Below are 26,137 nucleotides of genomic sequence, written 5' to 3' on the forward strand. Positions count from 1 at the left end.
TCGTCCCTTAGCTAGGATTTAAATTCACTTCCCTGAAAAGTGTGCTACTTTTGCGATAGAATGGGTGTGTGTCTATATGTACGCATACCTGCACATTCATTGGTGCACTCGTGAGTGTGAGTGTCTCCCTGCTAATTTGAATAATGACAAAGACATCAACGCGCCATTTTCCACAGCCTTCGTGCTGACTTGCTTTGCCATTTTGTGTTTCCGCTGCGGCACCGGGAATTAAACATCAAAATTGCTGATATAAGGCATATTGAAATGTATTTACAAAGGTATACATACATATGTATATCCGGTCTGTTATCAGCTGAAACATAAACAACAACTCCAGACAACATAAAATTATTCAGAAGCCTTCAGACATCAAGGGGTGACAAAGACATTTGAAGGCTGCTACTGCCAGATTCTTGATGCATAAATTACTGAAATCAAAGAATTATTTAAATGCCACAAATCGTGTAATTTTATTACGGAAATTTCACATTTTCATCCTAATGCAATTGCAATAAATAATACTCAGATGAATATGGCTTCAGTTGAAAACTTCTACACAACAATTACAATTCTGATTAAAAGTTCTGACTGCAATATTCATTATTGTAATTATCTCTTTTAGACAAATAGTTTAAATCATTCAAATGTTATTACGTATGGCCATTTAATATTCTTAATTTATACATTGACTGCCTATTTCACATTGAAGCCAACAAAGAGGGACTCAAAAACGAATGTGTGTTGTACAAAGACTTTCACTTATTGGTAATTATTGTTAGTTTTTGGCGAAAATGAGGACCCCCATAGAGGCGTTAACTAATTAAAATTCATTTGAACTTAAATCAGCTCCTTTACTACGTCAATCACTAATTTAAATGAAAAATTATTTAAATAAAAAATACAGATTTTACTCTTTAATTTAAAGATCTTAAAAGAAAAGTGGCTTACGCAAATGACAGTAATAAATATGTACATGTTCATATGACCATTACTAAGGCCGTATATCGATTTAAGTCAGAGTAAAATATATAAAGTATAGAGACGGGTTTCTTATTCAGAATCTATTGACATATGTACACTGTAAGCATAAAGTTGATTTTAATTAAATATAAATGTTGTAACATTATAGTTGTATAATTCTAATAAAAATTAGGTAAACAGCTCGGAATATTTTTTCGAGTGCTAAAATACTTTCAAATTTGGTAAAATCTTGATGTTAATATGTAAATAATTAAACTTTCTTTCCTGTCCAGGACCGCGGAGGAGGGACAGTTGGCCAACATGGATGACGACAAGCTGGTTTCGGACGAGGTGCACCTGCGCCAGTTAAGTGCGACTCCCTCGTCGGCGTTTTCGCTGCAACACAGTCGGGAAAGCAACACGAAAGAGGAGGCGCCACCAGAAGGCGGCTCCATGGGCGGGAATTCAGCTGCTCCGGGAGAGGGGGGGGACCCCGATGAGAGGGTGGTGCTGCGCCGGGCGGTGGACAAGGGAGCCGTCGCCTTGGCGCAAATCGACGACCTAAAGCTAGAGGGGGATGACGACGAAGAGGCGGAGGAGAATGGGGGTGGGGTTGATGGACTGGGTGTAAGTAATCCTGCTGCGCAGACCACAGATGACGAGCAGATTACGGTCAGCGGAACTGGAGCAGCGGCCACATCCTCGGTGGCAGCAGATGGCGCGTCCTCCGAGGTAAGTCAATGTGCGCCCACGCACTTAGGACTAATTAAAGCCAAGCTAAAACCAAAAACAGCAGGATGCAGCCAGCACAGCGATGGCCACTCCGGACATGTCGAAAATACCCCGACTTCCCGGCGACGGTGCCCAAATGGAGGACACTGGCACTGGCGACCTGCCGCCATCGCTGCGTGCCTCCACCACATCAATTTTGTCCAATTTGCGCAAGAAACAGCAGGGCGGCCCTCTACGCGGGGGCGTGGCCAAGCAGACGCCTCTGCGGGTGCAGTCCGTCCGGATTGTGGAGGCCAAGCGGGCCTACGGACCCAAACGCCGCACTGAGAGCTGCAGCATCTTTGGCAACAGCAATTTCGGTAAGCGGAAGGGAAAAGCTAATAATCCTGTTGGGTTTGCTGACTTTACTAGGGTACTTCTAGAAAGCCACAGAACTAGCTCACTTAGTTGCTTATAAGACCAGTTTCTTCCTTTTTTATTAATTAAAGGTGGTGGATGTTTGGTTTAAATAGTTGTTTCATTATTTGGCCAAAATTACTTGGTATAAGAAGTCTTATTGAACTGTTTATAAATATTCTTATTTGTTATGATCCTCCAAAGAAAACGATTTGGAATCCGGAAACTCCCTAGCCAGCATTGCTGGCCAATCGCAGCGTCCTTTAAACAACGAGATGTATTCCGCCTTTAAGAGTGGCAACGTGGTTAAAGGAATCCTGTGTCCTTCGCTGACCAACTCCTTTAAGCAGAGCTCTCTGGAACGATCCTACCTGACCTACACGCATCGTCAGCGCCAGAAATCCCTTATCATTGTGAACGTAGTTGACTTTGTTCTAAAAATAGTTTTGGCTTTTGTCTGGATAATGCGGCGAAGTAAACTGGGGCCCATTGAAAGCGACAATGGAACGGTGAGTGGAATATTCGTTTAATTGAAATAGCTTTAAGTGTTATTTAAAAATTAAGCTAATTACCTAATTATACACGTTACTACACTACAACAGACAGAAGGACGCGTTTCCGACCATATAAAGTATATATATTCTTGATCAGGATCAATAGCCGAGTCGATCTGGCCATGTCCGTCCGTCTGTCCGTCTGTCTGTCCGTCCGTATGAACGTCGATCTCGTGAACTATAGAAGCTGGAAAGTTGAGATTAATCATGCAGACTCCAGAGATTAGACGCAGCACAAGTTGGCTGACCCATGTTGCCACGCCCACTCTAACGCTTACAAGCCGCCCAAAGCTGCCACGCCCACACATTAGAAATATGTTTTGATATTTTTTCCTCTTTTGTTGTTCCTGCTTTTAATTTAAGCAGTTTATTGGCTTCTCATACATTTGCAATTTGCTTTCAGAGCATGGCGACGGCCATCACTTGGTCCGTTTGCTGTGGGATTGCGAACATGGCCATCTGCTTTTTGGGCTACTGGCGCTGCTTCGCCAACAACTATTTGCACTGGGCGGCGGTCTGCACATGGGTGCTCTTCAACATCCAGGGTGAGTGGGTCGTAAATCATGCGTCACCTGCAGGGACCGTCAAAAGGACTAATCCTTTTTGGGCGTCCCCTGCGGGATGAGTCGTAAATGCTGTACAGCGTAGCAGTGATTTTCCAACTCTCGCGATTTGCAGGATTCGTTGGCCAAGGCGTGGGATTTGCGGATCGCGAGTACCTGGTTTGGTACATCCTGTTCGTCATCTTCGTGCCGTATGCGATGCTGCCACTTCCTCTAAAGTGGTGTGTTGTGGGCGGAACCATCACGGCCAGCTGTCACCTGGCCGTAATTACCATCATCAAACTGCAGCACGGCAATGTAATTGGCCTTCCACCGGAATTGAAATTGTTTTGCTACTTTTGCCTAAAGTCTCTGCCATTTTTTTTCCAGCAGGCCACCATAAATGCCCAGTGCGTCCTTTTCCAGATCTTTGCCAACTTCATTCTCTATACGGCCATCAACGTGGCTGGTATGTACACAAAGTATCTCACGGATCGCGGACAACGACTGGCCTTCATAGAAACCCACAAGGCGATGGAGCACAAAAAGGAATCGGAGAAGGAGCTCCAGCGCACTCAAAAACTGTTGGATTCAAGTAAGTTAATGATTAAAACAAAAATTATGTTTATAATATACATATATTTATTAACTATAATTTTACACTTTAAATTACACTTTTAAATTTTTACTAAAAGGCGACTACTATACATACATACATTTACACAAAGAAATGAAAATCTTCTGTGGTTGCTCGATCTCAACGAGTGATTTTCTGATCAAAAGACACGCACAAATACCAATTAATTAGTAAAAATGTAATAAAGTTTTATGCAAGGAATTTTCCCTCTAATAATATGCCCTGCTGCGCACTATAAATTATTCGTCTTAAATGTCTGATTGATATTAGCTGCATTCCTTTTGAGATTTTATTGCTGTTTACTTAAACTGAAACTTCAAATGCGCGAATGTCCCTCTTAACAAGTTGAAAGCGCTATTTCGAGGGACTCCCAAGTACAGTTTTGTATAAAGGGAGCAGGTAGGAGAAACCTCAGCCTTTCTCTGTAATTTCTTGTTGCCTGACAACTGCAGGCAGTTGGTGATGCTTTTTGCCTCCAGTGTGCGGGTCCTTGAGCGAATATATATTGCGTTTGGCTCGTGTTCAAGTTGGTGCTAACCCCCTGCGTAACATTCCACTCCCTTTTTCGCAGTTCTGCCCAACATTGTGAACAATCAAATTCGCAGCGAAATGTACAAGGGCACAGACCCCACGGTGGAGACGCAGTTCAACAAATTGTACGTTTATCCCATGGACAATGTGAGCATTTTGTTCGCCGACATTAAGGTAGGTGCATAAAATAGCCTGAGAGGTTCATAGTGTGAATTTGGACGCCTTTACTTGTCCTTCCCCCCAGGGATTCACCGAGTTGGCCAGCAAAACATCGGCCCAGCAGCTGGTGAAAATCTTAAACGACCTGTTCGCCCGCTTCGATCGCATTGCGGAGGTGAGTTGTATGAAAATATATATTTCAACCTAAGATGCAAGATGCAGTTAAGAAAAATAAACAGCTTATAATATTATATAGTAATGGCTAAAGTAAATATATTTATATAATCAAAAAGAAGCCATTTAAGAAGTATTTAATACACATTCTTTTTCAACTAAAATATTTTTTTGATGCACAAATTGTCTTTGTGGTTCACGAAAAGTTCTACCTATTCCAAAGTCAAAATAGGAAAGAAATTAGTTTTGCTTGATAATTAAAGAAATTAAACACATTTAAACAAATTTCTTTCTACAAATTCATTAAACGTAAGGAGCGACTATAAACATTTAGCTTTAAAATGATATTTGAACATTTTCTTTGGTGTCTGGCATTCGGTGAATGCTTTTCCGCCCTTTTCCCTTTAAGGACAACCACTGTCTGCGTGTGAAGCTGCTGGGCGATTGCTACTATTGTGTGTCGCAGTTCGAGAGCGACAACTGGAAGACGCGGCCGGATCACGCGGTGTGCAGCGTGGAAACTGGCCTCCACATGATAAAGGCCATTAAGGATGTGCGCCTGCATACGCACGTAAGTGGAATCGAATCGAATCGATGCGAATCGGAATCGAATCAAATCGAAGCGGTGCGGACGCGATAAAGTGTGGTCCTCACAAAGTTATTTAAATAATTTAAAAAGCAAAATGGTGCAATGAAAAGAGGTGAAGGCATTTAAGGTGTAGCACACTAGAAGGCTGGGTTGGAAATAAAATCACATGAAACATTTTTCAACTAGGTCATGTGTTCTAACAAACATGTGTTGAAAATTGAAACTAGAGTTTAGAGATCTACATTTTTGTGAAATTAGCACGCAGACAACATATGTATCAATATTTGCACAATTTCATTTTAATCTTTTTTTGGGTCCTTTAACATTTTTATATAAATTCTTCTGGAAATCGACAACGAACAAATACTAGGTCTGATTGGTCGGCGGCACCATTGAAATATTTAAGATCCACTTTAAATGTGTTTCTCCCAAAGTAAAGGGGTATACGATATTCGTTGAAAAGTGCGCAACAGTTAGATATACAATCATCCATATCATCCATGTCCGTCCCAAACTGTCCCGAAATAATATTAGATTGTTTATGTTTTATTATTTGTCTTGCCAATTTCTATCGATATGAGAATCGGGATTCTGTAACGGGTATCTGATAGTCGAGGAAATCAACTATAGTGCTTTAGTTCTTTTGTTCAGTTTCAACCGCTTGGCATTCCCCTATTTGTTTGGACATGGGCAGCGGCTATAGCACGTATATAGTATGGTATACAGTATATAGGAGCAGGAGCTGTAGAGCAGGGACATTGGACGTGTTGACAATTCATTTGTATGCAAATCTCAACAGAGCAAAAGGCAACGGACAGCAGTCGGCCGAAAAGCAGCAGCGAGAGTTAAATTTTTATACGGCGAGTTTGCCACTGGAATTTAATTGATTTTTTCGGTGCGCCTGTAGCCTGAGGCATGCCGCAGAAAAACGGGGGAATCCCGTATTCGTTTACGGGGATTTATGCCGCCTGCAGTTGCATAATTGGAACGGCGACTTAATTGCTGCGGCAGTCTGACGATTGACTGGGCAACTCAGACTGTGAACCAAACTGAACTGAACTAACCTGAACTGATGACAGTGCATGAGAAATTTTGAGGAAGTGGTAGGATTTCTGGCAGAGAAATGAAAATTAAACTAGAGTTGACCCACGTGAGTTCCAGAAAGAACGTTTGTACAAGCTTTAGGTTTATTAAGTATTATAGACTTTTGTTTTTAAAGTTAAAGTAAAATACCAGGAATTAAAGTGATATAATATATCATAATATAAACAATCCATGTATTTACTATTCAGATCCTTTTCCAATCGTTCATATTTCAATTCTTAAACGAACTTCTGTCATCTAAGAAACTAAAAAAAACTTAAATATGAACTTTTAATGATATTTCCTGTTCAGGGCTTATTTTTAAACATTTTCTGATTCACTGTGATGTACTGTGTATTTTCGTGGATGAAATATCCCTGCTGTGCATAATTTAAGGAGCGCGTTTCGCAAATTGCAGGTGGACCTCAACATGCGAATCGGCATACACAGCGGTTCGGTGATGTGCGGCGTTCTGGGCAACAAGAAATGGCATTTTGACGTCTGGTCTAATGATGTTATCATTGCGAATCACATGGAATCCGGCGGTATTCCCGGGTAAGTAAGCCAGTCACGTAGAAATCCGAATACACGGCTGCATGTGAGTACGTTCCTAATGAGTTGACAAAACCAGATATCCAGTTTCTACGTATGGGAATATCCTGAAATGTTGGCAGGTTAATTTAAGTAAAAGGCCGGCTAATTACACATGAGGAACATAGTTAACGCATAAATGATTCTGCTGTTAACCAGGCAAGTGATTTAAAAGTCAAAGGATCCAAGTTCAACTGCACAGTCAGCAGCACACGTTCTATCTATAAGTCGGGCATAATGGTTTGTTGTTTACACTTAAAACCATAAAGTACCACTTCATGAAAAAATAATATTTGCGTAAAAACACCTGACATATATTTTAAAGTACTGTTTTGTAATAGTGATGTTTAGTTAGTAAAAAAAAGTTACCTTGTAGTAAACAAAGCTTTTTAATGTAAATAGGTTTTTAATATATATTATTTAAGTTGTAAAGCATTAAGCTGTGTAACTTGGACATCTTGACAATTTACGTTCTAGGTTAACCACACCATCTCGGTCTTAAATTAATTTGTAAAACTATGCGTAATTCAAATAACTTTGACTTTGGCTGTAGTCTCAGCCTGGCCACAGTTTTAATTGGCCAATTTGCGGGTCCTGTGGCTTAGTCCAAGCTCTTTCTTTAGCTCCTTTGCTCCTGTGTAGCGCACAACAATTGTTCGGGAATTTGCAAGCTTGGCGTGTTTAGACACAAGAAACCAAATAATAGAAAGAAACAGCTCGTACAGCAGATGAGGGTAAATGGGGGAAATCAGAGCGACCACAGAACCCGAAACGAAATGAAAAGACCCAGAAATGAAAAGCTCAATTTAATGCAAAATGCTTTGATGTGATGGTGGCCAGGGCGGCAACCAGAAACCAGCCATAATATAGAGAGGCTGCAAAGAACCCAGCGGAGACCCAATTATGAAGGGCCTACCGCCCACAAGAAAACACAAAGAGCTGGGCGGTAAAAGTGGAAATTGGGAAATGGTCGGTGGTTCTGGGCAAATCACCACGCACATTCGTAGAAGACGTATGCAAATATTTGAATTTAATTTTCGCCAACTACATTTCCGAACTTACAACTGAGTCTGGGCAACTGCTAATACTCTCTGCTTTGGTTACGCCTCCTTCTTTTCCTCCTCCTGCAGAAGAGTCCACATTTCGGAGGCGACGCTCAAGTGCCTAAACGATGCCTACGAGGTGGAGCCGGGAAACGGAGGCAGTCGGGACAATCACCTCAAAATGCTGAACGTTAAGACTTTCCTCATCAAGCGCACTGAGCCATTAAGGTAAGTGAGAGCGCACACAGCGATAATGTTGGTATAATATATTAATTCCTGTATATTTTAGTCAGTAGATGTTATTTACTCACTTTTTTACAATACATTTTTAATTAATACATCTATATAATAGTTAAGAAACCCCTAAATCGCTCTGATTTACAGATATTTATTCTTTTATTGAACTGATTTCCATTTATAAGTATAGTTTTCCGCGATTATTATGTCTATTAATTAGTAAGATAAATTTTTTTACATACATATTTATTTTGTGTTTTACAATTTTTTCTGCGAGTGCATTTCCATATAAAACCGACAATTGCTAACCCATCGCTTGCTTCAACAGACCCAAACGGCGCTTTGGCACGCGCAGCAGCGCCCATTTGGCGGGAAGTGTGGCCACTGCCGCTCCCGCTGCCGCTGCCCCCTCCGCCACGCCCACCGCCCTACCCAAATCAATCTCGGCCAGCGGAAGCGGAAGCATCGGGGGGGTCACTGCGACGGGCAACGATGGCGCCAGCATCGACGGGCGGAGTCTGGATTACGTGGCCACCATTGCTGTGCCCGCCCAGCAGCCCACGCAACTTCTTCAGCAGCAGCAGAAGAAGAACATATCCCTCAACTCCCTGCCCAATGTGGTCGAGGGCGTGGCCATGGACAGTCGCAGGATTAGGAACGGCTGTGGGGTAATGGGAGCTGCAGGTGGCAACGGAGGCGGTGGAACGGGCCCATGCGGCATGTCCACCGTGTCCTCGCCCACGGCTATGATGTCGGCTCCCTTGGAGGTGCAGCTGCGACCAAGGACCGGAGCCACCAGCATTCAAAACCTGGCGGAGGCCATCGACGGCAAGGGTCTGATCATAGAGGATGAGTCCACCACCGACTGGATACCCGAGATTCCGTTCAAGAATGTAAGATCACTTATTTGAATGCTACAACAATAATTTCACAACACGGATTATACTTATTTTTGCGAAAAAAGCTTAACAGTCCCGAGGAAGGACTCAATCGAGCCGACTCCATACTGGTCGATACTAAGGAGGATCATAGAGTCTCGGTGGCCGTTCTCGATGAGGAGGTAAGCGGGGTCAACTTGCAGTCAGTCACCTTATTGTACAACCCGATTCCCCGAAATGCAGATCGACGAGTTCATCGAGCAGAACATTCAAATCAATTCGAATAAGGAAATCCGACGCGAGTACCTAAATCCCTGGACCCTCAAGTTCAAGGACAAGAGCCAGGAGCAGAAGTTCTGCCAGCTGCGAGAGGATATGTTCCGGTGCGTGTGCAGGCCTGCTAATGGAAAGCAAACAAAGGCCAGGACTTTCTTAATTAATGAACTGTTGCTAATTGATTTTCTCCCCCTACCATTTGGTACCGCGACCCCAACTACTCCATTCAGATCCAATATGCTGTGTGTGTTTGTCATCTGGATATTTATGGTGCTGTGCCAGGTCATCATCATTCCACGGTGCACGCGTCTCATTATTTGTCTCTCGGCGGGCACCGTAATTCTCACTTTTTGCTGTGTGCTGGTCATGGCCGAGGAGTTTCCAGGTGCGTTTGTAAAACTATGCGTTGAGTTTTTAATCAGAGCATTATGCAAAAACATATAAACTGCCCAAGTTCAGTCCACAATACCTCATTCCTAATCCCTCTACCATTATTATTTAGGTCTACCCCGCTGCCTGAAGACAAACTCTGCGAAATTGGTGCACCAACGGCAGCGTCGCACTCTGTTCATTTGCGGCGTCATTGTGTCCATGTGCATGCTGAGTGCCATTGGACTGGTCCTGTGTCCTTCGACCAGCTATGTGTACACCGGCGACGAGCACTCCCGACTCCCGCGCATGATTTCTCCATACAGCAACAGCTCCATGCCGGAGAAGGAGTTCAAGCTGAATGTCTATCTGTCGGCCACCATCCATCACAATATCACAATTAGCACGCCGGCCAGTGGAGGGCCCACTTCCTTGATGGATATTACAGTGACCACAAATGGGAACAGTGTTTCCCTCAGTAACCTCAGCTATTCAGATCCTTCGGTGATGCTAAGTTCCTCGGATGGTGAGGGGATGTGCGCCCATCCGGAGTACTTGGTGTTCACCTGGGTGCTCTGCCTGGTGTCATTGGCCACCGCCTTGAAGCTGTACTACCTGGTCAAGGCTCTGATGGCCTTGGGCATGGTGGCATTCTACACCGCTCTGATCATGATGAAGTTCAGCTCCACCGAGGAATTTAGTTTGGTAGAGCTCTCCAGACTGGGCATGCCCCTGGGAGTCCAGATGCTAATACTTCTAATATCGTTCCTGGTAATGGTCTGCTACCATGCTAGATTGGTGGAGGTAAGAGGTTGTGCGACCAACGCTTCCGGCTCATTTCTCATCCCGATTTGCGCAGGTTACCTCGCGCCTGGACTTCATATGGAAGGAACAAGCCGAGCGTGAACTGACCAACATGAAATCCAACCGCGCGCTTAATGACACATTAATTAAGGTAAGAGATTTGGTCAGATACACGGGGCCAAAAGTGGGATCACAACCATATGGAACCATTAAACAAGAAGTGGATGATGAAACCATATTTTATTTTAGTCTACTTGCTATTTCCCCTCCATTTGTCATGTCTATTTAAAAACCTATGTCTATTTTATTGCAGAACATCCTGCCGGACCACGTGGCCACCTATTACCTATCCGACGAGCACACGGACGAGCTCTACTCCAAGATGCACAATCTCTGCGGAGTGATGTTCGCCTCCATTCCGAATTTCCAGGACTTTTACTCCGAGGACATCGACAATGGCAAAGCCTGCATTCGCATCCTGAACGAGATTATCTGTGAGTTGATTGATTAAGCTTTGTTTCCCGATTCCCAATGTCTAATGATGCCGCACGGCACAAATCAAACCAGGTGACTTTGATGAATTGCTGGAGGAGCCAAGATTCGCATCGGTGGAGAAAATAAAAACAGTGGGTGCCACGTATATGGCAGCTGCGGGATTAAATCATGAGCATCTCAGACTTCGCGGCGAGACCTCCGAGGATAGTGTCTGTGACCTGGTGGAGTTCGCCTTTGCCATGAAGCAAAAGCTGGAGGAGATCAATGGGGATGCCTTCAATAACTTCCAGCTGCGTGTGGGCATCTGCAGTGGTCCTTTGGTAAGTGGAGTGATTGGAGCCAGGAAGCCGGTCTACGATATATGGGGCAATACGGTCAATGTGGCTTCACGAATGGACTCCACGGGCGAGAACTGGCGAGTGCAGGTGCCGGAGAACACGGCGGAATTGCTGTGCTCAAGAGGCTACACGTGTGTGGTAAGTGGGCTTCTCTTACCTATCCAAAATTACTCAACGTTTTTTTTCTAATCCCACAGAAACGTGGTGAAATTGCTGTGAAGGGCAAAGGCATGATGACCACCTTTTATGTGCATCCCAAGGGAATATCGGAGAGCCAGCTGATCTCACCGGTTCGCATGCCAGCCGGGATTCCCCTGGCCCAAACCCCGAATCTCCAGCGGCAGACCTCCCATCATGGATCCTTCAGTGCCGTGGTTTTTGGAATGCTTCAGGCAAGCAAACGCAGCACAGCCATCGCCGGCACACGTGAGCTTCAATCGGGTTATTTAGGATGTTTAGAAGAATAATTTAATTGAAATATTCCAGCCACGGGCACTCCTTCTCCGCAAATCCGTCGAGGACATCGGGGAAGCACTTTCAGCTCGGTCCGGTTGTCCCAAAAGTCCACTACGGTCAATCCAGTGCGTCGGAATACAACCCGTGTACGGGGACGTTCATATCGACAAAAAAAGGTGAGTTTGTTAGTGTATCAAAAATCATTGAACATTCGATTTAAAGCGGTTTTTATGATTTAATAGAATTCGAAAATTCTTGATATTAAGATTATGATCATAAATTGTTACTCCCATTCAATATTTTAGAGTTCCTCCAACAATTCGATCGTCACACAAGCCAGCTCCAGCTATATGCCCTCGTTCCGACGGATCGATCAGATCGAGACGACGATATCGAAAAGCCACAACGATGCGTTATAGCCGAGTACGCGCACTCACTGGGTCTAAGTCGATCTCAAGCCGATAAAGTGTCTGATGAATTTATTTTTGGAACGATTTTATACAAATGGAGTTAGCTTAACACTAAAATCACATGGTGGAGAACGACAGTGAAGCTACTTAGTAGAAATTTTTAAATCACAATCCCTGAACTTGTAGATCAAATAATTGTAATTCTTGCATTATCTCAGCACAAATCTAGTCGTTAAACTTAAGAATTGTTGTTTGTTTGAAATCTGTTTAGAGTAAGTAATTTGGATCTTCCCACAAATGCCAACCGTACGAAATGCCAATAAACCTACTAGCTTTGTTCAATTCAACCAAAATAGGTAGCAACTATTTTTCTAGTACTAGTAGTCAATTTTATCAATAGTAAATCAAATATTCATTGTACAAACCGTTTCTTTTGATAGAAGAGCTGAAATGTTAATAGACTAAGAATACTTATCTGTAAAATATTTTACGACCATCTAAATGTAAAGAGGCGGACAAGTGTTACTGGTATGTGAAATTAAATACGGAAAATAAAAGATGTATTACTATATTAACACAATTCGTTAAAATTAAATGTGATAAATCGAAACAAACAAATGGTAGAAATACATTGTGTTTGGAATTTACAGCAAGTTATCATTTAAAATAACAATACAATAAACAGGAGTTTACTTAATTATTGTATCACACATACTTTTTTCAATGACCCAATTCAACAAAATTTTGACAGCGGAGTGTATTTTATTATATAGAATTTTAAATCTTAACTTGGCAAGCAGTTAATTGTTGAGTTAATATTTCAAAATTAACCGATCGTGGTGGCACGGTCACACTTTGGCGCCAAATTAAACTATAGTTGCCATTAGTTTTCATTGATGGGAGTGGGCAACCCTACCACTTAGCAATAGCGATACATGGCCGGCTGTAATCGATAACAGTGGTAGAATATAGAGTTGGAAACAAATCGATGTTACCAATGCTTCAATCGATGATGGCATCGATGTTTCACCACCTCTAGTCGAAACACATGCGGTGCTGCGGAAAAGTGTGATTATATTAACTTGATTCGACGATTTGAAGGCAGCGGATCGCCAAATTTAGAGTAAACGTGAACCCACAGGAGTAGCGGTGAATGCACATTAAGCAGCTGACCTGACCAGAGATGACGAGCGGTACGGTAGCGACGGCGGTGGAGGTGCAGCTGCCGCTCAAGGTCGTTCGCCGCAAAATCGAGCGCGTTGGCTTGGCTTACTTTGCGCAACGGCGCCAATTTCTAGCTCCCGGCGGCGTGGAGCGCAGCGAAAGCGATGAGAAGTTGGAGGGCGTCGGCGAGGAGGTGGACATCAGCTACCTAAAATCGCTGGATCCCAAGGAATGGAAGGACCAGGATCACTACGCCATTCTTGGTCTGGGCAAGCTTCGGTAAGTGCTGCGGCAGCACGTGGTGGTCATTTCCATGTGCTCGGCTCAGTTTCTATCAATAATTTATTGCGCTCCCCAACTAATATTGTGTTGTCGGATCATTCCCTTTAGATACGAGGCCAGCGAGGATGACATTCGACGGGCTTATAGACGCATGGTCCTGCTGCATCATCCCGATAAGCGGAAAGCCAAGGGCGAGGAAGTTATCCAGGACGACGACTACTTCACATGCATAACTAAAGCCTACGAGATACTAGGTGGGTGGAAAATGTCCTTTTTGGAAGTCCTTCGGGCTGGGCATTGCCCTACACGGGACTTACACAATCGACGGCTAAGCAACTTTGATATTAGGCATTTACTTCAGTTATATAAAATCATTCCCTGAAATCCTGTTGATATTTATAATCTATTTAGATTTCTGTTTCTAACTAGTTAATATTCCTTGTCCCGTTTAATTCATTCGTTTGATGTTGCATTGTCTTAGGGCGCGAAACTTGAAGCTTTATTTTTGTATATCTAAAAATAGGACTAGTTGTTTGCTCTGACATTCTTAAAAACAAAGTGCCAAATCTGTAGTTTTTTTTTAACCGAATTTGTATTGCAATAATTATATTTCAAATGTAAATAGGTAATTCAAACTTCCATAAAATACTTAATCTTGTATTGCAGGCACATCCAAGCCGCGACGCAGCTTTGACTCAGTGGATCCCGAGTTTGATGACTCCCTGCCCTCTCAGAACGACATCGATAACGACTACTTTGGCGTCTTGAACAAATTCTTCACACTTAACGGGCGCTGGAGCGAAAAGCCGCATGTTCCCGCCTTCGGGCAGGTGGACGCCAAGCGCGAGGAGGTGGAACGGTTCTACAACTTCTGGTACGATTTTAAGTCATGGCGAGAATTCAGCTACTTGGACGAAGAGGACAAGGAGAAGGGCCAGGACCGTGATGAACGTCGCTGGATCGAAAAGGAGAACAGGGCGGCTCGGATCAAGCGCAAGAAGGAGGAAATGTCTCGCATCAGGGCGCTCGTCGATCTGGCCTACAACAATGACAAGCGTATTCAGCGATTCAAGCAGGAGGAGAAGGATCGCAAGGCTGCGGCGAAGCGAGCCAAGATGGACGCCGCCCAGGCCCAGAAGGCAGAAGCGGATCGTGCCATCCGTGAAGCGGCTTTGGCCAAAGAGAAGGCTGAAAAGGCCGAGCAGAAACGAATCGAGCAGATCCGCATCGAACGCGAGCAGCAAAAAAAGCTGCTTAAGAAGGAGCGCAAGACATTGCGCGACAAGGTCAAGGACTGCAAGTATTATGCCAAGAACGACAAGGATCAACTGAAGCACATGGAGGGCACCGAAAAGATTTGCGAAACCTTTAATCTAGCAGAACTGCAAGCTCTAAATAAGGCAATGGAAACCAAGGGCCGTGAGTCGTTTGTTGCTGCCCTGCAAACGGCCGAGCAGAAAATAGCTGCCGAGTTGGAGGAGATTAACCAAACACAAGCCAAGAAGATCACCAGCTCTGCCGTCACGCCAAAAGGCGTTAAGGAGGTCAAGAAGAATGAGCTTTGGAGCAATGAAAACGTGCAGTTGCTCATCAAGGCGGTTAATCTGTTTCCCGCTGGTACCGCACAGCGTTGGGATGTCATAGCCACGTTCATCAACCAGCATAGTCCGGGTAACACTGTTCTGGTCAATGCCAGGGATGTGCTTAACAAAGCCAAGGCGCTCCAGAACACAGATCATTCGAAGAGCTCCCTGAAGACCCAAGCCAACGATGCGGCATTTGCCAGTTTTGAGAAGTCCAAGAAAGATGTTCAGACGTGTAAAGATATCACCCTAGGCGAGGAGACGACTGCGCAGGCGAGCAAGGAGAACGTGAAACAGAACGGAGTAGATCATAAGTTGAACAATCAGTCGGCCAAGCAAAATGGTACGGCACCAGCTCCTGCTCCAGCAGCCCCCGCAGCAGCAGCCCCAGCTCCGGCCACAAATGGGTCTTCGGGCGGTGGAGCTGCCTCCAAAACCTGGACCAAGGAGGAGCAAGCCCTGCTCGAACAGGCCATCAAAACCTATCCAACGACGACGCCCGATCGATGGGATTGCATCGCCGCCTGCATACCGAATCGCAGTAAAAAGGATTGCTTGCGTCGCGTCAAGGAGCTGGTCGAGCTGGTTAACTCCAAGAAGGAAGCTCAGGCGGCGGTCAAATGAGTGGGAATCCTACGCCACTTCCCACTTTCCCTGCCACTCGTCCGCCTCATCCACTTCTAGCTGCTGTGTCCCATATAAATTTTATTTAAATAAAACATAAAAAGTTTTTGAACGTTTAGCGAAAAGTTACATCCAAAGTTTCTCCATTTTGACTAGCTAGTTTCCACAGGTATACGCAGATCCATAAATATATAATCTGTACGGGAGGGTAATCTGCTCAGGTCTGCTCGGCCACACTGCGCCCGCCGCTTAATTTCAAATCGAAGGCTTGCGGATTGGCTAAGGGATCCAAGTCGGCGAAAAGATCCAGCCAGGGATTGTTAGTAGACTGCGATTTGCTGGGAACCGGGGTGGCGCCACCTGCACTTGCCTTGGAATCCCTGGCTACTTGGCTCGGTATGGGTTGTTGATTCTGCTGGCTAAACAAGCGCGACCATAGCTTGTTGCTGCTATTTTGGGCAGGTATTTCTTCATCCAGCGGCGCATCGATAAGCGGACTGTCCTCTAGCTGCTTGGAGAGCTCAATTAGCAAGGATTCATTGTCGCCGCAGGCAGTGGCAGGTGCACTTGGTTTTTCCTCTTCAGACTCCATCGTTTCCGGCTGGGTGTCCAGCTTATCCTGGTACTCGTTCTGTAAGGAAATACATTTTTAATAGGAATTCTTGAATGAGATCTTTGGAATATGAAGTTACGGCAAAGAATAATGACTGGTCCTTATCCACAGCTTCGATTGGCGGAACTTCCTCGGTGGAGCCTTCATTTTGAGACAGTTCCTTTAGCACGCAGAAGTCGTACTTGGGCTTTATAATCAAGGCTTTGGATATGGTCTGAAATGTGGAGGCGGCCTTCTGTGCAAAGTTTTTTAACTCCGTTACGTAGGCCACCAGAGCATGGGAATACATGTTGCAGCGGGCAGCTGCTAGTAAATCAATCTGGAAAGGATTAATGGTAGTTACATTGTGATACTGAATAAACATTGATACAAATATAAGTCCTTAAGAACCACCCTCACCTTTTGAATGGAATCCATTGAGTAGCCATCGAAATTATGCTTGGCCACCCGCACGTGGGCCTGTGCCGTGCGAAACTTGTCCAGACCCTTTCCCGTATCGGGATCCAGTTCCTGGCTTGCGGACTTCATCCACGAGAGAGCGGCACGATACTCCGTGCGCTCCTTCTCCATCGACTGGAGGGTCTGCTCCGTGTCCTTTACCGCCCGGCAGCGAAACACATCGACTTCGTGCTGGAGCCGCAGGAGCGGTACCCGCACGCACATCCGCTGCTGTCCAGCGAAAGATACGGCCTTGGCCGTGTGGGCGATACTTCCGCCCGTGGTTCTGCTACGCTTTCCCGCCTCCTTGAGGAACCTGCCGAACACGCACTCCTCCTGGGACAGGATGCAGAGGCGCTCCTGGTATTGGTCAATGATTTTGCACAGGTTCAAGCTGGTGTCCGATATCGATTTGAACACCTCGATCTTAGAATCCAGCTCCGCGTCCGAGGATATTACGTGCTTGTCCTCCTTCGTTCCGAGCTTGCGCTGCACCACCTTCTTGGTGATCCAGAACTGGTGCTGAACCTCCGACTTGAGCATATTTTCGCCGTTTTCCGTTCCAGTTTTTAGCTACGGATGATTTTTCGTCACTGGGTGGTTGTTTAGGGGGGCGGTTGGTGGCGGTGGGGTGGCGCTGTCTCGTTATTTTCCACTGTCTATCGCCATTCGATTTCAATCGGAGCTTCGCAGCACTGTCAACTGCGCAGTTGTTTAGGGTCACACTAAAGTCCTTCTTTCAGGTACTGTTTTAAGGATTTTAGTTTATTAATTATAAATATTAGTTATATATACAAAAACTCTCATACAACATTTGAGGCAAATAAGTTTCATAATTTATAAAATCCCCAAGGCACATATGTACATGTGCTTTTATGATATATAATGTTTTATGTTATATATATAAACTGTCAACCATTTAATCTCTGTTTACCAATTGTATGTATTGAAAAACTAAAACTCCATTTGCATGAAATGTATGGCTTTTATTCTTTTCGAATTCAGTTACGTTTAGTAATAACGGTACAATGTTAGTTTGGCGCTGAGCCGCTAATTTCAGTATATTTTCGGTATATAAAAGTGCACGCTACAAAATACAATCACACTCTGTTAACTAACATAACATAGTTCTGATGCAACGCTGCAATCTAAAATAATGCGGGCACAACAAGTTCGATGCGAACCGTCGGCGTCAAACAAAGCTGGCAGAGGAAATGCTGTGTGGGAAAAGTGAAGTTCAGATATAGTATCTCGTTCGCGATTCAGATCGTCTTTGGACTTCGCAGCGGACGAGACGAGACCCTATAGTTTCTCATTCCGTGCCAGACCACGGGTCGCGTATTTGGTGTTTGGCCCTCGCTTTTCCCCAATCGAACCATCCAATATTTATATTTACGCAAGTGCTTTTCGTTCGCGTCGCGAGTTTTCCTCGTTTGTTTACCTCTGATTATCGCGGTGTGTGTTTGTTTGGATCCTATGTATATGCATATGTGTGTGTTAGCCGGTGGCTTAGCTTCGAGTTTTCAGTTTACCATTTAAGAGACTGCAAAACTGCAATTGCAAAATTGAAAGCAACACATATTCTTTTGTACGCGACATTGCTAATTCGCTGGACAGGTATGTATGTTACAAGTTTTAAATGTGTATTTATGAGATACAGTTACTTTCTGATGCTGTACACACTGAGACACACACACTCGCACGCACAAGAAGAAAGTGAAGAAGTGTGTGCAAAGCTCAGTAGTTTTCTTGGCAATGAGAAAAAACGGGTTGTGAGGTGGAGTTTTTGCCACCTGCATGTGGGTGTGAGCATGTTTCCAGCCTAAAAGTGTATGTGTGTGTGTGATCTGCCTAAATTGATTAAGGCAAAAAGAAAGATAATGCACTTTAAGACACACTTAAACAACAACACAAGCGGGCCCAGACATGACGGCTTCTATTATTTGGGATCCCAAATAATATACTTCCAAAAATCATTAATTTCTCAAAAGAAGTGCCTTCTCAACATATAGTATCTTAGGAAGGATTTATAACAGATGTTTCGATTGGAAGAAGTTTTCTTTTGTTATTTATTAATATATACATGAACTATTAATCGTATTTAAATGACAGACAGACAAATGTTTGTTTATAAAAAATTTCAAAAAAGTCTTAGCTCCCTAGCCCAGAAAATCTTTTCAAATATACTTGTTCTATTATATGTATGGTCAAAAGCTTACTTGCGTTGAGAATATCAAGTGCATCCTTACTAAGACTGGCTTAACACAGGCGGAAGAGCATTAAATAAGGATTTAGTTAATTTAAAACCAGTTTGGCAAATGTAAACTTTAGGTGATCTCTATTTTCTTTCATGTGCACTGAACATCTTAGACCGATGGTGCAATTAGGTTCGGTTGCGGCCACCGAGCACAACAAAAAAGGCAAACAAAAAAGTCAGCGGCTACAATGAAATCATCGAAATACAAAAAAAACAAAGGCAGCCAAAAGAACTGAAAGTTGGGGGAAAAAGGTCACGGCACTTGCTTGCTTGCTAAGCTTTTTAATGGGCCGCCTTGGGCTGAACAAACAGCAACAAAAAACCAACAATTGTTTAATGCAAGCGAGCACCTTGTTAGCCCTCTATAGTCATTTCGCTCTCACATCTTCTACCTCGCTTCCTCTTCTCGGCTGTTAAAAGATGTCACTGCATCTGCAACCTGACACAAATGGTGTTATTGTAGTGGTTAGTGTCATCGGGCGGCATTAATCATTAATGTCTAAAATCAGAACAGCTCAAGCTGTCTGTCTTACTCTTCAAGCATCTCCTGCTCCCACACTAATATAGCCCTCCTTGTCACTCATTAAACAAGAACATGAAACTACGGGTTAACTTCTTTAAAAAGAACTAAGCTGAAGTGCTAATCATTTTCAAGGAAATAGATATAACACATATTCGACCACATTGCAAATAAAATGACATAACTAATAAACGCAAAGAAATATTAAAATATTTAATGTAGTATTTCATCACAAAAAGAAAAGAAAATCAATATATTCACTAACTTTAATGAATTTGGTTTTTCAAAAACATAGCCACAAAAGACGAGTGGCCGTTAATACAAATAAGTCAAACTAAACTTGATTCGCTTTTTACGATACAATTTAAACTAGTTTGGAATGTAGTAAACATTCCATAAGTGATCATTAAACAAAAATATTTTTGAGATGCTGATATGCTTTATAAAGTTACCATAAAAAATCCATAAATATATTGTAATACAACTTTCAAACTAGTTACTTATTTAGATATTTTTCAAAATATATAATCTAATGCCTACAAAAATAATATAGTTATTTATTTTGAATTGTTCTTTTTAGGAAGGTTTTACTGTATCAAAGTTTTCCGTTTCAGTTTCCCTTGCATATTTTCTCACAGTCCCCGCGGTGCAGAAAAAAAATGTGCAAATTTCTTGCAAATACCTGCACATACATAATTTTTTACCCGTTGCTGTTGCCTTTTTGCAAAATTTGTATCGAGTTACTTTGGTCGCTGCTCTCATTTGCATGCTGCGATATTGTTGTTGCTGCTCTGGTTGCTATTTTCTCACTGATTATTTCTTGTGTCGCTGCCGCTTGGCGTTGCTGCAACTAAATTGGCCTTAATTGGTTGCCTTTTTGTTGCCAATTTTGTTGTTACCCCGCTTCACTACGGTTGCAGTTTGCTGTTGCAGCCGCTGTGACCATATTTCTGTTGTCTTGTTGGCCTGTTGCACAGTTGTTGCTCTCTTATCGGTCGTTGCCGGCCGGCTGGAAGCACTTTTGGCCACTTGTGGCATGCAGCCGAGTTTAATTTTTTATTTGCCGCTGTTGCCGTCTTGTTGCGCTGCCCTTTTAAGCCGGGTCTAATTGCTGCGGAATCGGCTTTGTTTGGGAAAAAAGTAAACCTCTGGAAATCCCCATAACAATATCAGGAGTTAATAGGAAAATGTATCTTAAAAATTTGGCTTAGGAGTATTGGTTATAAATCAATAAAAAAAACTACACAAAGACCTTAATATAACACATTAACTTACTGGGGATTACTTAGTTGAAGTCTTTCAAAAATACCGTATAATTATACTTATACTTTTTTTAATCGAGCATTAAATGTAACTATAGAAAAACATTACCCATATATTTTTAAGATACATATTACCATCCTTTAAAAATTAATTTTAATGACCTTTTCCATACGCTACAAGAAAATTATTCTATGAACTTGACCCTGTATTAGATTAAGGGTTATTTCTAAACTTTTATCTGAACTAATGTTTTATATAATTTTGTATTTCGAATTCGTGATGGCTTTATGCTTCCCATAGCGAGAGCATTAACCGTTCGACGTGTTATATGGCTTATGTGTTATTTCCCAATTTTATTTGTTTTGCTCGCGTTTTTCAGTTTTTAGCTGCTTGCATTTTTAATACGCTTGCTTGGCTTATTTGATTTAATTAGCCAGGTAGTCGGGCAGCAGCCGCTAAGCTGGGTTTTCATTATTGTTTGCAAATTGTGGGAAAATGAACGGATTCCCCGCCACTTCCACTCCAGCCATGTGCAGTTTTATATAGTTTTATAGTCGCAAATGTTTTTTGGCGGCGATTATGCAATCGAAGCTGTGGAACTAGCCAATAAATCAAAATGCCATTCTCAAGACTGTGGTGGCTGCTGCAAGTGCCACATGCGGCATTAAAAACAACAACAATGAGCTGGATCCCAGTATTCAGAGCATGTCAATGTGGGCCTCCGGTAATGTTAGCCCAACTCCCCCTGTTTCCGCCACGGTTGCCTTCTTAAAAAACCTACACATTTTTTTTTAAGACTTGGAAAAATTAACTATACTGTTTTGGAATTTTTATCAAGAAAATCCAGAAACATATTAACTTGTACTAATTATAAATATTATAATGAAATATATATTCTATTTTGATCATAAACTAGAACGCTGCATTTTGTGCCACAGTTATAAGATTCTTTTAAAAACACATGTTTAGAAAATATACAAATGAAATATTTATTTCTGTGTACGACATTTACCGTTTCGGCAAGGTCTGCCGGCCAGCTGCCAGTTGGTCTCGATCTCCCAGATTCTTGCCACTTGCCACGAATCCGAATCGGAGTGCGGGTATGGGGTATCGGAATGTGCCACATGTGCCACCCATTGCACAATCGCAGAATGTGCGGCTGTCCTGCCGTCCCGCTGTCAATAAGCCAACAAAAAGCTAGTTTATTGAGTCGTCCAAGTTGACGCCGGTTCTCGGCTCTGCACTCAGTTAGCCCAACCTGTCATGCCCACGCGTCGAGGCCAAGTGGCCCGAACCCAAAATGCATCCGAGTGGCCACTCATTCGGTGTGTCATACTATACCCATGCCTATTTAGTGTTGTGCATGTGGGCACTCGAAGGGAAAGTGTTCGCCAAGGTGTAGGATACGAAAAAGGTATCAGCTAACTACATTAAGTCACGCCAATTGTTCTGAAAGTTCTTCAAGTCCATAAATTTTACTGTACTTGAAATATTTAAAACCTTTATCATTTCGTAGGTTTGATAAAGAGTGATGTTAATAAAAGTCTAAATGGGAACTTTTTTTGTGGCTAATTATCTTTTGCCTTGGTGAATTGAATGACTGCAGCAAGGATCTTTTTTTATACACCCATCAAGTAAACTCTTTGCATCTACTTAAGTCGTGAGCTTCCCGACTACCAGATACCCGTTCCTCAGCTAGTGGGAGTGCGAACGAGAAAGTTCTACATTATTTTTGGCATATCAACAGAAATTGGCAAACAAATAATTATTCTATTTTGATCTTTTTAATAATGTAATATTAATACCATATTTATAGAAATCGGAAAGACAAATAATAAAATAAAAAAATGTCAACACCTTTTTCAAAACTTTTGGCGCGGTAGTTTTAAGCGGTTTGTAGGCTTTAGAGTGGGCGTGGCCAGGACCAATACAAAACTAACAAAAAAAAACATTTATTTTTCAAAAGTGTGGGCCTTTTGTTTGTTTTTGGTTATTGAGAATAGAATTGTTCAAAACTAATAATTAATTAAGTTGTTTAATCTTCTAAAATTTGTGTTCATATTATGTTCTTTATGTTTTAAAAAATTGTATATATTTTTAAGCACTTCGTTTGACATTTTAAATCTCTCCTGCTTGTTCTTATGAGTAATTCCATGGTCGAGCAACTTAAGCCGACGTTTTGCAAGCGATTTCTTGATAAAGTGTAGATTTGACTTCGAGTTCTGGGTGGGAAGTGGGAAGTGTGTGTGGGGTTGGTCGGAGCAGATGGGGGCAACAACCCATGGGCTGATGACCCAATTGGTCAGTGCACCAATACCACTTAAAAATACCAGCCTCGAATTCAGATGCGCTTTTAGAAGCCTCCTACATGGAAGTTTCCAACTCGAGTTGCGCCTGATCGACTGACCCACAAAAAGCCTTTGGGCGGTGCAAAGAGGGGGAAAATTGACTTAAATATAGTTATCAGGCTTTAAGAGGCAGCCACTGCCGCCGCCTGAGCAAATTTATTGATTCTCATTGAGCAGCTTTCTATACTTTCCCGCTCGCGTTGGCAGGGGAAAATCGCCAGCGATTTGTTTATTGCGGAAGAAGTGAAAAGTGCGCGGTCTTAAGGCTCGTGCAAATTAATTTGTCTTAGACATTTCAAAGGCATCTCGCGGATGCGTATCTTGCGGTTTTTGTGGTCACTGGGATATTTACATTTCGTACGAGTACGAATACTAGTACCATATCGATTTGCCTGGCTAGGTATCCGAAGATGAGTGGGCTTAAAAGAGCGCTCTTTTTCTCTCCTCTTGGCCACAAAGTGCGTTTTAATTAACCTACGAGGCGACCTGGCCAATTACTTTCTGCCTGCTTCTGCTTTTTTCAGTTTGTTGCGAGGATTCGCAGTGACTTTCACTTTCTCGCCCGGCGTGGTGCGGCAGCGTTGGGGTTAGGGGAATCGGAGGGTTAATGAGGATGCCACATTGCTGCACATTTCGTGCCGCTTCATTGTGATTATCTTGTTGAGGAGATTCAAACTGTGGCAGCCGCTTTCATGTAATTTATTTGTTTATTGTTTTGGCCAGGGCCATGCCAGAAACACACACACTGGGGCATGGCACACACACTGCACATCTTACTATACTTTATCAACTGTATACTATACACCCACTCCAGGAGGCAACCAACATAAACCATCTTCGTTGAATGGGCGGCCTGCGTGATTCGTGAGTAAAATTACTTATAGATTTTAGTCGTGTGGTTTTAAATGTCTGTTAACTTTGAAAATCACAAAAGATAAAGACATCTGAATTAGGTATGGTTTTCCAAACAGAAGTTTTATATACCAACTTATTGGATGTGTTGCTCCTTGGAGAGAAGTTCTAATTATGAATGTTGTATCTTAACCTTTATTTGTTTTAGTAAACACAATTTTATATGCGCTTACAAAATTATATTTCCCATTTTGTTAAGTCTTCTAAATTTGTTTCTATAATATTACTAGACGTTATAATGGATTCAGCAATGCCCAACTTATGCCACATTGTTTGGCTCACATCTCGTAATCACGCGACCATCCTCAGGAAAGTAGAAAAGTCCGTTGCTGTTACACTTGCACTTGCCATTTGCTACTTGTACCGCTGCTCTTGTTGTTGCTGCCTGCTTGTTTACCTACCGTCTTGTTTTGTGTGGAATCGCTCACAGTTGTCCGTCCGTCCAACGCAGTGTCCGTCCGCCAGTCTGTCCATCAGTTCGGTTGGTCCGCTTGTCGCTCCGTTAGCTCGTTAGAGCCAAAGATGAACAAGTTTTTCTCCAACTGGCACTCTAGACTTATTTCTTCATGAAGCCAGGAAGCCAGCGATTTCTCATCTTTGTTGCTCTGGTTGCTAATGTTGCTGTTGCTGTTGATGTTGATGTTGCAGTTAGTGCTTTCCCTTGATGCAGAGCCACCCCCAACCTCTGGCCCCGTGGAAAACCACACAGCACTCATGCGAGGCGGCTTAATTAGCTCCATGGGCTTTTCTGGCCTCTCTGGCATCTGTGCTTTGGCATCTTCGGATCGGAATTGTTTCGCTTTCGTTCTCACATCCCGCCTCGCAAATGCTATTTTTCCGAGTGAGTGAGCTTTTCCAACTGTAGTTTTTCGCACATCAATTTCTCACTTGATCAAAAGAAAGTTCCTAGCGATTGGGTCCTCAAATTTTCACTCAGCACGAGAGCTAACGAAAAAAACAAACGAGCCGCAGTGAAAGAGCTAAGTGCATTTCCTGGAAATAACGTTTCCTCTGCCGCAGCCAGCAGAAAAGCCAGTTCAGTTTTCCACACTTTTCCGCACTTTGGCGGCTCCAACTTGTTTTGGGTTTCGATGACTATGATTTGGGATAGAAGCTCAGTGATTCTTTGTTTTCGTCGTGTCGTGTTTAGATTGACATGACGCGTTTTTGTCTTTTAATTACATATAATATATATTAAACATCTTTTCTTTGTTTACAATTTTAATAAAAACTGGTTCAGGCATTTTTAAGAGGTTGGCTTTTGTACTTATAATTTTGTTAGTCCAAGTGATATTTACAAAATAAAATGACAGTAAATGAAAAGGAAACTGTTGTAATGCATTGCATTCCGAATCTATTGAAAAATCTATGGCAAAAAATGCAACAAATTAAAATTAAATTTACATTTGAACATTTCATAAAATAGATAAAAAGAAGACATTTCCGTTTACTGAACCTTTTAACTTCAATACAAGTTAAAGAAAAGATGTTGTGCTGTAATTTATTAGCTCAATATACAAAATCAGTAGATCAAATTTCCCATTCATATTAGAATATTAAACTGTATTAAATAATAAAAAAGCCCTGGGCTGTAAATCGAATTCCCTGTGAAGCATCTTCTGTTTGAATGCGTTTTTCTCTCCACATGGCTGCATCTTTCAGTTTCCAACGATCTCCAGTTGAGTCATGCGATCCGCCAGAGAAACACAAGAACGGGCCGGAGAACCCGATCCGCAGAAGTGGAGTTGGGTTTTAGATTTGGCCAAGAGAGTCAAGTTGAGTTACGCGGCCACTAAGTAGAGCCAAACTCGATTTCAGTTGGTTTTTGTTTTTTTTTCTAGTCCCCTTCTTCTTCTCTGCGATTTTCTTCGTTTTCGTT

The 26,137-nt window shown here is 42.7% G+C and overlaps 5 protein-coding genes across 9 annotated transcripts in view; 3 read left to right on the forward strand and 2 right to left on the reverse strand.

Moving 5' to 3' along the window:
- Positions 1–12,829, forward strand: part of LOC6539779 (adenylyl cyclase 78C) — a 31,247-nt gene extending 18,418 nt beyond the window's left edge. The window contains exons 3-24 of one of the 5 annotated variants that reach the window (XM_039373638.1): positions 1,254–1,692; positions 1,757–2,051; positions 2,293–2,597; positions 3,046–3,187; positions 3,321–3,502; positions 3,575–3,779; positions 4,393–4,526; positions 4,597–4,686; positions 5,095–5,256; positions 6,776–6,912; positions 8,079–8,219; positions 8,557–9,121; positions 9,193–9,288; positions 9,350–9,489; positions 9,613–9,767; positions 9,885–10,555; positions 10,611–10,706; positions 10,869–11,049; positions 11,123–11,526; positions 11,586–11,814; positions 11,875–12,019; positions 12,148–12,829. In XM_039373638.1, coding sequence (XP_039229572.1) covers positions 1,254–1,692; positions 1,757–2,051; positions 2,293–2,597; positions 3,046–3,187; positions 3,321–3,502; positions 3,575–3,779; positions 4,393–4,526; positions 4,597–4,686; positions 5,095–5,256; positions 6,776–6,912; positions 8,079–8,219; positions 8,557–9,121; positions 9,193–9,288; positions 9,350–9,489; positions 9,613–9,767; positions 9,885–10,555; positions 10,611–10,706; positions 10,869–11,049; positions 11,123–11,526; positions 11,586–11,814; positions 11,875–12,019; positions 12,148–12,358 — 5,125 coding nt within the window. In that variant the 3' untranslated portion in view covers positions 12,359–12,829. Of the gene's footprint in view, positions 1–1,253; positions 1,693–1,753; positions 2,052–2,292; positions 2,598–3,045; positions 3,188–3,320; positions 3,503–3,574; positions 3,780–4,392; positions 4,527–4,596; positions 4,687–5,094; positions 5,257–6,775; positions 6,913–8,078; positions 8,220–8,556; positions 9,122–9,192; positions 9,289–9,349; positions 9,490–9,612; positions 9,768–9,884; positions 10,556–10,610; positions 10,707–10,868; positions 11,050–11,122; positions 11,527–11,585; positions 11,815–11,874; positions 12,021–12,147 lie in introns of all 5 variants that reach the window. The other 4 variants (XM_039373640.1, XM_039373641.2, XM_002086632.4 and 1 more) reach the window with 4 other exon arrangements.
- A 435-nt stretch (positions 12,830–13,264) lies between these two features.
- On the forward strand, positions 13,265–16,036 carry LOC6534698 (dnaJ homolog subfamily C member 2). The gene is made up of 3 exons (XM_002095337.3): positions 13,265–13,697; positions 13,809–13,954; positions 14,367–16,036. Exons 1-3 carry the CDS (start codon positions 13,438–13,440, stop codon positions 15,905–15,907), a joined length of 1,947 nt encoding a protein of 648 aa, XP_002095373.1. The 5' UTR covers positions 13,265–13,437; the 3' UTR covers positions 15,908–16,036.
- On the reverse strand, positions 15,969–17,609 carry LOC6539785 (islet cell autoantigen 1). The gene is made up of 3 exons (XM_002086629.4): positions 16,920–17,609; positions 16,600–16,839; positions 15,969–16,538 (listed from the first exon to the last, which is right to left on the reverse strand). Exons 1-3 carry the CDS (start codon positions 17,499–17,501, stop codon positions 16,125–16,127), a joined length of 1,236 nt encoding a protein of 411 aa, XP_002086665.2. The 5' UTR covers positions 17,502–17,609; the 3' UTR covers positions 15,969–16,124.
- A 614-nt stretch (positions 17,610–18,223) lies between these two features.
- LOC6534701 overlaps positions 18,224–26,137 on the forward strand; it is a 56,873-nt gene continuing 48,959 nt past the window's right edge. Inside the window, exon 1 of the mRNA XM_039373756.1 lies at positions 18,224–18,575. The gene's annotated coding sequence lies outside the window, so the exon portion shown is untranslated. The remainder of the gene's footprint in view (positions 18,576–26,137) is intronic.
- Positions 24,371–25,560, reverse strand: LOC6534700. Its single transcript, XM_002095339.4, is given in 2 exon segments — positions 24,371–24,749; positions 24,752–25,560. Coding segments are annotated over 2 exon segments (369 nt in total). The 5' UTR covers positions 25,023–25,560; the 3' UTR covers positions 24,371–24,651.

Source organism: Drosophila yakuba, chromosome 3L (assembly GCF_016746365.2).
Source record: "Drosophila yakuba strain Tai18E2 chromosome 3L, Prin_Dyak_Tai18E2_2.1, whole genome shotgun sequence".
NCBI classification, from domain to species: domain Eukaryota; kingdom Metazoa; phylum Arthropoda; class Insecta; order Diptera; family Drosophilidae; genus Drosophila; species Drosophila yakuba.

Excerpts from the sequence above, each read along its gene's own strand:
- LOC6534698 (XM_002095337.3), top strand. The coding sequence starts at position 13,438 with ATGACGAGCGGTACGGTAGCGACGGCGGTGGAGGTGCAGCTGCCGCTC. Across the intron at positions 13,698-13,808 it reads CTTGGTCTGGGCAAGCTTCG|ATACGAGGCCAGCGAGGATG; the intron begins GTAAGTGCTGCG and ends CATTCCCTTTAG. Across the intron at positions 13,955-14,366 it reads TAAAGCCTACGAGATACTAG|GCACATCCAAGCCGCGACGC; the intron begins GTGGGTGGAAAA and ends CTTGTATTGCAG.
- LOC6539785 (XM_002086629.4), bottom strand. The coding sequence starts at position 17,501 with ATGCTCAAGTCGGAGGTTCAGCACCAGTTCTGGATCACCAAGAAGGTG. Across the intron at positions 16,840-16,919 it reads CAATGGATTCCATTCAAAAG|ATTGATTTACTAGCAGCTGC; the intron begins GTGAGGGTGGTT and ends AATCCTTTCCAG. Across the intron at positions 16,539-16,599 it reads ACCAGTCATTATTCTTTGCC|AACGAGTACCAGGATAAGCT; the intron begins GTAACTTCATAT and ends ATTTCCTTACAG.